Source organism: Pseudomyrmex gracilis, unplaced genomic scaffold (genome assembly GCF_002006095.1).
Source record: "Pseudomyrmex gracilis isolate BER0280 unplaced genomic scaffold, ASM200609v1 scaffold_17, whole genome shotgun sequence".
NCBI lineage: Eukaryota > Metazoa > Arthropoda > Insecta > Hymenoptera > Formicidae > Pseudomyrmex > Pseudomyrmex gracilis.
Window position 1 is genome coordinate 399804 of NW_018020601.1, and position 10967 is coordinate 410770.

A 10967-nucleotide genomic window follows, 5' to 3' on the forward strand; every position below is an offset into this window, starting at 1 on the left:
AGCCAATTCAGGCGCGCGAAATTTCGATGTTCGGCTATTTCGAGAATTACTTTCGATGCTCGCGATTCGCAATTAATTCGACGGCGCTGAGGAAACACACATCCATCGCAAACAATCGCGAAACAAACGAATCAATACGTATAAAAAAAACAAACATACATTAATTAATAACTTAATAACTTGTCAAATTGAATATTTATACAATCGTAATGAAAAAAAAAAAATCTATACATTATTATTGTATTCGTGAAAGAAAGAAAGAGAACTCTCGAGATTTATCTCGAAGAGATTAATTTACTAAGTGTCGTTACATGTATGATAAATAGTTTTCCCGAAAATATGTATGTCAACGAAGTCGCAATTAAAAGCACGTGGCGTGGCAATTTAAAAAAAAAAAAAAAAAACAAAAAATGCGTCGCGTCGCAGAATTATATTGTGCAATTGCGAAGCGCGCGATTTGTTTTTGTCGATCTTGTGTCACGCGGAAATGGTCGCGAATGCGATCGAGAAAATCGAGATAAAAAGAAAATCATCCCGAGAGAAGAAGAAGAAGAATCGCTCGAGAATGTGTGGAAAACGAGTCAATATTGAGTCAATACAATCTTAATAAGCGACGTAATCGACTATAATAGTGATATTAAGTACAAACAGAGGAAGAAAGAGTGAGAGAGAGAGAGAGAGAGAGAGAGAGAGAGAAAGAGAGAAAGGTAGAGAAAGAGCGAAAGCAAGAACGATTCGCGCGAGCGAATAGTAACTTTCGATCTCGCGAACACTCGATTAATTCGCGTTCGTTTCGCGTGAAAAGAAATAAGTGAATCTATAAATAAAAACAAATAAATAAATAAATAAAAGATAAAACACAAAACCAAAGAGACGCGTATTATTCGCGCGCCGCACTTTCGGGATGCCTTAAGCGAAAGCCGAAAAAAAAATTCGAACTCGTTTCGAAATTTTGTCCTGGGGACTGTTATTACGTTATAGTTAGATGGTTAATATAACAGGCCGGTTCCTTGGAAATTGTGTGATGATCACTTTTCGTACTTCGTCTTGTCGGAAATGTCTTCTACACCTCGTCGTTTTACTGTGCTGTCCACTTTGTCTGTTACTATATAAATGTACACGCGTGTTCTCTTTGTGTGCATGCCCGTGCCTGTGTGTATGCGTGAGTGTGCGTGTGCGTGCGCATGTGTTTAGACAAAGCTTGATGTCTGCAAAAAATTAAAAAAATAAAAATAAAAATAAATAAATAAATAAAAAAACGCGCGCGTAACCAAAAGAAGTATCGAGCGATTTGTTCGTTGTTAAAACTGTGCGCGCTCGTAACATGCGAGGTAACGCATTTAACGGTCGATAATGAACAGCCTTTCAACTGACGTTGGTGTTGACCGAGGCAAGCTCCAAACGGTGGATTAAATAAGCGACGAAATCGATAGCCGGACCCGGTCGTATGTGCGCAGACACCAAAGGGAATTACGATATGCTTGAAACCGAGTTACCTCGTATGAGAGACGCGATGAGGCGTGAATTCGAATTACGAGATCCCATCCCCCAAAGCCCGGTTTTGCCACAACGTGTCGAAATGGATTTGAACAGAACCAATAGTGAATTATATAACAATAATTTGTTCACTTCAAATCTCTTTTTTGAATATAATTTTTATAATTTTTTGTTTTGTAATATTTTTATTTGCTGTGGCTCGAATCGCAACCGCTACTTTCTATTATGTATAATTCAATTAAAAAAAAATCGTACAAAAGATTGATTTATTATTATTGTTTTTTCAAACAACGCGTGAATTCGATAACAGATACGTTAATTGCAATTGGAAAAAAAAAAAAAAAACAACATGTATGTCAAGCGTGCGAAACACTGCGAGCAAGACAGAACCCTCTTCTTTTCTGTCTACTGTAAAAAAATGTAACACTATCTCTTCTTCCCCTTTTCATCCTCTCCACGATCTTTTTTCTCGTATTGTTAAATTAGAAAACTCAAAGTCCATGTTAAAAAAAAAAAAACTCCAAATAAACGTGATCTTAAAACTTAGTGGTAAGAAGCGGGAAGGAGATACAACGATTATTTAGAAAGCAACAGATTCTACAGCGTGAGCTCCCCATGTGAAACGGGAACAGAGGAATGAGAGAGAAAGTGAGATAAACGAGAAAATGTGAGAGAGAGAGAGAGAGAAAGAGAGAAAGTGAGAGAGCGAGAGAAAGAAGAAAAAAAGAGAGAAAGAGAGAGAATGGGAGAAAAGAAACAGAGAAAAAGTGCCTATACGCCAGTAAATTATTATTTAGCGTGTCTAATTTTTAGACGTTTCATGCGAGTACGGGCAGTGTCAATTACAGGTTTGAAGGAACTGTGACGATGATGAGATTGAGAGAGAAAAGACAAAAAAAAAGCAATAAAGCACGGCTCCCTGATATAAACAAGCAAATCTCTTCTCGGCTGCGATAACGCGATTCTGAATTATTATTAATATTCTTGTTGTAACGAAACCAAGATAGTTGCTTGTCGAATGGTGTGAAGAGACTTCGTCTCGAAGTAACGAGGATTGATTTCCACACACTTGACGTATGATTCGATAAATGTGCGCGATATAAACACGCGACGCTCTCATAACTAACTAAAACAAAAAAAAAAAAAAAAAAAAAAAAAAAAACAACAAAATTTACATAATTATTCTTACGGACTTTTTGATATGTGTCGTTCTTTTTACATGTACGCGCGTAACAATAGAATTTCACGTAATTTCAGAAACACAACTTCCGAACTGAAAATGTGTGTGTTACGAAATTTCTCGTTTCACTAATATCTCCGCGTTCGCTTTCTCCGCGTGTTTCGCCGACTGATTGCGCGAGAGAATACATTGAAAAAAAGCGATAATCGGCACTTACATGAGCAAGCGAGGAGAAGATCCCCGCACTCTCTCGGCGGAATCATCCTCGTTAATTCGACGAACTGCGAATAAAAACGGCCGCGACACTTTCAGGATAGATGTGATATAAGGTGAATCTTACCTTACCCTATTACGCATATGTAAAAATATCGAATATTGTGTACGTAATTGTGATAGTTCTCCGTAAACTCACACAAAAAGAAAAACAATTCGCCAATTTAAAAGCGATAGCCCCCTCGCATTCTCCTCCCGTACACCCTTCGATTCTCACATCTCGATCCCGCGAGTACGACTGATATTTACAGGATATTGTTCCAATTGGATGGTCCCAAGGAAGCCGGGGAATCCAAAAGCAATAAATTCGTAGAACGGCCGTGCATCAAACAAGAGATTTGTAAATTGACAAGATGCACGCCCGATAGAATATAATAATTAGGCAGATAGTGAGAGAAAGAGAGAGAGAGAAAGAAAGTGTGACAGAATATGTGAGAGAAAGAGCGCGAAGATGCTATAAGAATAGACGAGCGATTTTTACATGCGCAATAGTTTAAGTCTCCCCAACGACATAGCCAATCACAATTATTTACGTACACACGCTTAAAACGTGGATCCGAATTAGCGGAATGTGCGGCAAAGAGAAAAAGAGAGAAAGAGAGTGCAAAAAGCAATAAATAAATCGCATAAATATATAACAGATCGAGTAAACGCTTGTAAACAATAGAGAGAATTTATCGAATCTGCTGAGCATGTGATTTTTTTTGTGTGGATTTGAAGAGTAATAGAACTGAAAAAAAAAAAAAAAATATGCGTTTTGTCACAGAAAGCGCGTCAGTACGAACGTAAGTTTCGATGAAGACGATAAAAGAAAACAATCGAGATGTGCGTGTACGATGTTTTTTTGTAATAAAAATGTGTGCAAAACGAAGAAATATATTAAGGAGAAATGACACAAGGAAGTAGAAAAAGAGATTGGAAAATGTACGTAAGTAAGCGTGTGTATGTGTGTTTTATTGAGCGCGTAAGAGAAAAAGAGAGAGAGAGAGAAAGAGAGAGATTGCGTGTGTGTGCGCACAGCGTATTGATATTTTGTAGCTTTTACTTAAGAACGCTACGTAAGAACATAAAGTTAACTATATTTATAGAGATATGTGTTGACGCGCGCGGTTATTACCGACGAAGTTATATATATCGGAATTAACTAACATAGACAGTTAATCGCGTGCACACGTACGCATATATGCATGTGTGTGGACTGGAAAGAGAGACACAAAAGAGAGAGAGAGAGAGAAAGAGAGAGAGAGAGAGAGAATGCATATTTTATAGCCGCTATATAGTGCGTTCGACAAGAAAAGTCGCATTAATTGAAAATTACGACCAGTATGGTTATCATTATATTAAGCAATGATAACGCGACGAAGTTATATATATATATATATAAATATAAATATATATATATATATATATATTATTACGATTATTATTATTATTATTATCGACACACTACTCCCACTCTATTATGATTATATTACTTATGACTTATTACTTAGTAACGAGAAAAGAAAACTACCAATAAAATATACCTTGCATGATTACGTAGGGCTATACTGCCGCCGAAGCAATACAAAGAGCAATATAGAATTAAAAACGAGCGTAATTAACGGCGTAAAGGTACTAAAGGTAAATTATATTATACCAATAATGAGAAAAAAAAATTTCGTAGATAATACACGTCTACAAAATACACGTACACGCACACGCGACACATCCACGTATGTTGTACCGAACACATATATATATACACACACAAACACACACGCGCACATATATTACAGATGCACGCGAAAATCCATACACACACACACACACACACACACGCGGCACATAGACACATACATTATGTATGGCCCTTAAACTTATTCTGACCGTAGTGCTAATTGTACTTAGCATTTACGTAGATGACACTAATTGCCTAGATCGACCAGCCTGGCTGGTACTATTTATTGCCGATCGGACTTCTTTCGACGAGAAACGTAAACGTTCTCTCGGCGCGTTTAGCACGTAGAAAGCGACGATAATAAACATTCCAGACGATTGTATTTCGCCTCCGAGGTAGTGATATAGAGTTATTGTAGATTGCTAATGTGTATTTCACTCGGTGCCTGTGACAGCTACGATCGGAATACTTATCGGAGAGATTCCTTCGGTTTTGTTCAAACGAAACCGAACAAGCTGAAAAAAAAGTCAATATCTATCTACTTTCCGAGAGCACATTGTACAATAAATTCGCTAAGTTTCGTTGTTTCAATCTCTTTCGACGTTCTATGAATTTTCGAATTTTTTGTACAAAAAAATTCGAAAATCACGTCGAAGTTCAGTTACTCGTTTAAGCGATATTTTTTTTTATGAAAATTGCAAACAACATTTAACTTAACAAGTAAACAGAACCTTATCGTTTATGCGTTGTAAAAAGAGTCGATGTTTTTTTTTTGTGTTGACGAAGATGTACGAAACTACAAAAGAGTTATTTAATTCGATACTATATCGTTGCGATTGGAGAAAATTTAATGGAAAAAAATCTCTAACCGCGAGCAAAAATGTGCAAATCACGATTGTAGTCCTAGTGACCTCGAATATACAGCGCGACGTCAATCTCGATTTCTAACGTTAATTTAATTACGGCGAATGGATGACGGAAAATCGATAATACTCGATGAGTTACTCTCGCTTATAATTCGATAATGGAAAATTCATAATTGCTGAATCTTTTCTAACGCTTGACGTCGCGCGTCGTTGGCTTGATCCGTGCGAACTCTTCAAGTCGCACGCTCTGCGAATTACCGGAAGTCTTTTGCGACGTCGAGAACGTCAATCAAAGTCGATATATTGTTCAGAATTGTTATTCGTATCGTCAAAGTTTTGCTTGAACTTCATTAACAGAGAATCACATTAACATAACAACTAATCACTCTGAGGATACGAATATATGAGATATTATAACAACAATCGATCATTGTCAAAGCGACACACAATTTCGTCCACTGCTTCGTTAATTTGTGTCCCCTATAAACAGCGTTAAAAAACTAAAGTCAAGCGACTCTCTGATTTCTCTCGTGTAAAACTCGCTTTTTACTTTCGCAAAAAAAAATAAATAAATAAATAACGATTTAACGCTGGAATAAAAGAGGGACACGAGTTGTAAATAGTTGTCATTGTCACGAAAGATTTGTTAATTGACGCAAGTTTATTAAAAATTAACTCGAAAGATGCATTATCTGAGGATCTCTGTCGATCGGCTGTTCATGGGTACCAGCTGGAACACGTAGTATTAGCACGGTGTGAAAAAAAAAAAAAAAAAAACGATAGTGACGCTAGATGAATTAGCTTTAAGCTTCTTTCTCGCTAAGAGAGAACCTATTATTATAACGAATATTTACATACATTTGTATTATTTGTAAACTAGCGCTAATACAAAACTCCAACTCTGTCCCTTGACACAACACACGCGAAAAAAAAAAAAAAATAATACCTATACAAAATAATCCACTCCCCCTTTTCCGCCCTCATCCGTCTTTCCCCTCTCTGTAAACCTGCCTCTTCCTATATACTACCGTCTAGCTCGCGCCCTATAGCGAGTGCTCTTTTTTGTAAAACTACTAGTTTGATTTATTCGTTCTGAGATCTGTAATCTTGCTCTATAACGTTTCGTCTATATAATCTCTCTGTATATCGGGCCTTTTCTCCAATTGAAAAAAAAAAAGAAGAAGAAAAAAGAATAAATAAAAAAAAGAGGAAGAGACGAGAACACGACCTTACCTATCCCGACATGCTTCTCATAGTGTTGGATGGTAACGTTACAAGACAAAAGGGAAAAAAAAAAACGTTAATTGAGCATTGTTATCTATGTAATACAACATAGGATGTTTTGTATTATATTTTCATAATAAATAGAAACGTAGAAAAAGACGTATTAACCACACTCGTGTCATTTTATATCACTCACCCTTCACCACTCTTCCTCCGCCACTATAATTTACACGCGCTCGAAACTTAATTTGCTTACAACAAATTAAAAACTATAATATGAAATAAAAATCACGCTGTCATAATGCTGTCATAAAGGAAACTTCACTGCAGTACGTATATATTTTTATTTTAAAAGTCAAAAAAGTCGTCAAGAAAGTCTAATCGTGTAAATAAATATTCTAAAATTAGTGTTGCCAGTGCTTACGTTTTTTAATAACATTAAAACAAACTTCGCATGGAGTGAAATTTCATCCATGATAGCTTTTAAGATTTTTTCATAGTTTAATGGATATTCTTATTAAAGATAACTTTCTCTCAGCAGAGAGAGAAAGAGAAGATAAAAGAAGAATAAAAATAGATAAAAATAATTCTTTCATAAATTAACACAGATGTGAATTTCTACTTTAATCTAAATTTATAAATCTGATTGTGTAATAAAAACATCTAAAATGGCAGCAACAATTTTAAAAATTGTTATCTTATTTAAAACGCAAGACGGTAGTGATAATATGGAAAATGTACTTCTATTTAAGAAACCGAGAGAATATATGTGGATAACATATATAATGTGCGTATAAATAAAAATTGTATCTCACAATCTATTTTCGCAAATGTACTGTCAGAACGAATAATCTTTCTTATTCAAGTGAAAATATGAGACGCCAGAAAAGCAGGTCTCTCTCGATCGTGGCACGTGTAAAAAGCGACGAGAAGAGACGAGGGCGGGCCCTGCTGCGAAGGGTTGCGATATCGATTTTGTCGTTCGTAGTCGATGGCGCGCAATAATCAACGCGTATAGGGAAAGTAGGCTGTATTCTATTACGTACATATATATATATATATATCTCGTAGACATTATCGGCGAAATATTTTGTGCACGTGGGATTTTATTAACCGCATTAGTGAGAAAGATTTTTGAAACACGTAGAAATTTTACACCTTGGTCTTAACAATTAAAGCACACAATGGCACAGAATGAGAAGTGAATTATATGCATGTATATATATATATATATCTCTCGCTGCGCTTCATACGTCAAATTTCATGAAATATGCCCGTCATTCACACACATATTCGCGAATTGTATTCCGCGGCACTCTCTATGAGGCAAAAGCCCGAGGTAAAGGCTTTAGAGAAATGGAAGTAGAGCAAGGCTCGTACGTAGTAGGTGGGTTCTAGTTATACCGACGGCACGTGTATCGGACTTGATGTTCAGGCACGTATTACCTGATATTCACGTATTATTGGCTCAAGCTTGAGAGGCTCCGCGAAATCTATAGAACCGGTCACGTATCGGCTCTTTCATTATAAAAGCAACAGCTTCCATATACCCTTTCGCAGCGACTAACAAGAATAAGCACGCGAACGTTCGGAACGAGCTTTTCCCTCGATCCGAAGCAAATATTCCACGCATTTACATTTTTATTCCCGCTCTTACCAACCTGTGGTTGTTTACGCGCACAAGTAACAAATGAATGAAACTTTTCGCGCAATTCTGACTGCTGTGTGTGTGTGTGTTCGCGCTTTGATCGCGCGCGCGTTTCACAATCTGTAATATCACCGCACGATATCAAAAAGATATTTGCTTTGTTGTTTGTACAAAGCATTACGAAACTTGCCTAACTTCGCTCTTTTCTTATTTATGAGAATTCTTCCCTCGTGAATACGTGTAAGACCAAATTGTATTCCGAGCGAGAATTCATCACCTGCTTGTCACTCGCAAATCATATATCGTGTTAAATATTTATTTGTAGTAAAAGTGAAACCATTTTTCACACATATTTTCAATACGTACAATACAAAGATACGCAAAATTTATATAAATAAATATATACATAATCTATATGTATATAAAATCATAAAAAATATATAAAATCTATATATATACATAAAATTTAACAGGTGAGATAATACATATATTATGTAAGAACCTGTCTTTTTTATAATTCTAAATTTATAATTTGAATAAAAAATATTTCCGGATGATAAAAATATCTCCGGATGTTTCATAACGTGCTGTTTTCTCGATACGGCATTGTTTAAATATTTTTAGTTAAGAAAGAAGGTAAGCTTTCTTCAACCTCTCACATGTTCCTCTTTTCCAGCAAGAACAAATGATGACATTCACTTTGGAAACGTTGCGGAATTAATCACAGCTTGTAAAACCCGCAAACAACTATACATACACTAAATAAATCGCATTGTTGGTGAAAGGAAGCGGCGCCGCTGTGTTTACATGTGTATGTATACATGCGTGAGATAAAAAATTATATTGACTACTGAATATAGAGGACGCGGTTTTAACGAACAATTCTAAGAGAGAAAAAAAAGAGAGAGAGAGAGAGAGTTAGTCCGGAGATTAAACATATCTCTCACACTACTCGCAGAGTCACCGCATTTTTTCATTAACTGAAATGCATATTTTCACGGTGCATTTAGCGCAAAAAAAATAGAAGAAAAACCTCAGCTTCGCTCATTTTAAATATAACTGGTATATTTTTTGATGATATACTTTTTTACACATTTTTATCTTTATTTACTGAATATTTCTCGCATAATTTTTAAAATCTTAGAAAATAATTTTGCGCAGCAATTAAAACTTTACATAAGACAGAACTATATAGCCTTATACAGTTATATAAATCTATACAATAATAATCTATATATAATATATATTTAATAATCATAATGAGATGTAAAAATAAAAGAACGAATACTCAATTGTTTACAGTAGAAATAATGAGGCAGCGAATAAATCGAGCGTCCGCTCGTTAAATGACAGATCGAGTACAATCTTTATCCGTTTTTATTGTTTTTTTCTTCTTTTCAAATTATCTCTTTCTTAATGTACATCGTGCATCGAACCCGCGCGTGGTCATAGTTCGCGCGCGAAATAAATTGACGAGAAGAAGACTTCGGGCTGCCAGACGAGAAAGTGTTGTGCACAAAGTGGCGCAGTGCAATCCGACAAAGTTTGCGTTTAAATCGTACTTAAGCATTCAGAAACTCGGCTTTTTGTGAGCGACGATGCTCGGAAGAGATCGCAGCGATATGGAAGAAATCACCGCTACGTTCTCATAAATAATACGGCGTGTCACCTCACACGGTGTAACAGCGACCCATGGGAATTTCCAGGAACGACATCAAGTCACTCAGCGAGGAAAATCTGGTACGTAATGCCCGAGAGAGAACGAAAGCGTGATCTAAAAAATTCAAAAACCTCCGAAAACACATTTGCGACACACAGCGTGTGTCGCGTTCTCAAGCGACGTAATAAATTCACGCAAATAACGTAAATAATAAAATAAAGAAGTAGTAAAAAAAAGAAAAAAAAAACCATACATATGCACGCGTGAATATTTCGCTCGTTCAGACGGGACCGAACTTCTGATCTTCTAATTCCGTGTGCGAAATGTTTGCTTATCACAAAGAGTGCATTCTCAATATTATCACAAGTTGAGAATAACAAGGTCTCACATACAACTCTAATTCAGATGTGAATACAAGTGTGCACATGTAGATTTAGATCGCCTCTATGTGGACTGATCAAACACGCGAAATGTTTGCAATCCCTTGTATGTATTATTTCAACGTCCGCGTACAACTATCACACGCTGATCGTTCGCGCTCCCAACTAAAATCTCTCTGGCGTTATCACGACCGGAATTTGGGTCAAGTACACGCGTGAGAGATTTTTCAAGTACGAACTAACACAGTTTATCAATTGTTTCACGCGAATCTAAAAAAATTTTACCGATTACCGTGTGTTGAGAAAATGTCATTGTATAAATTTGAAACGCGCGCGCTCTCTCTTAAATTTTATCATTTATTTATGTCTCACAAGAGTACCTTGTGTAATATTAAAACTTTGTGTTTTTTTTTTTTTTTTTTTTTTTTTTTTTTCAACAGAGCGCGCTCACTGCAATCGAAGAAGGTAAGCCTTCACTTGATCTTCGCATGTATTAATAATATCTGTGTCATGTATTTTGACGTGACACCGATATTAGCTCAGAGAAAATTAGTTCTCTGATTAATTGCCTGGCCGCGC

The 10967-nt window shown here is 36.2% G+C and overlaps 1 protein-coding gene across 2 annotated transcripts in view; it reads left to right on the plus strand.

The window, feature by feature from the left end:
* The first annotated feature begins 9834 nt into the window (after positions 1-9834).
* The window catches only part of LOC109864097 (solute carrier family 26 member 10-like), an 11109-nt gene continuing 9976 nt past the window's right edge, over positions 9835-10967 (plus strand). For both annotated transcript variants that reach the window (XM_020444994.1, XM_020444999.1), the window contains exon 1: positions 9835-10088. In XM_020444994.1, the coding sequence (XP_020300583.1) occupies positions 10041-10088 (48 nt within the window). In that variant the 5' untranslated portion in view covers positions 9835-10040. The remainder of the gene's footprint in view (positions 10089-10967) is intronic.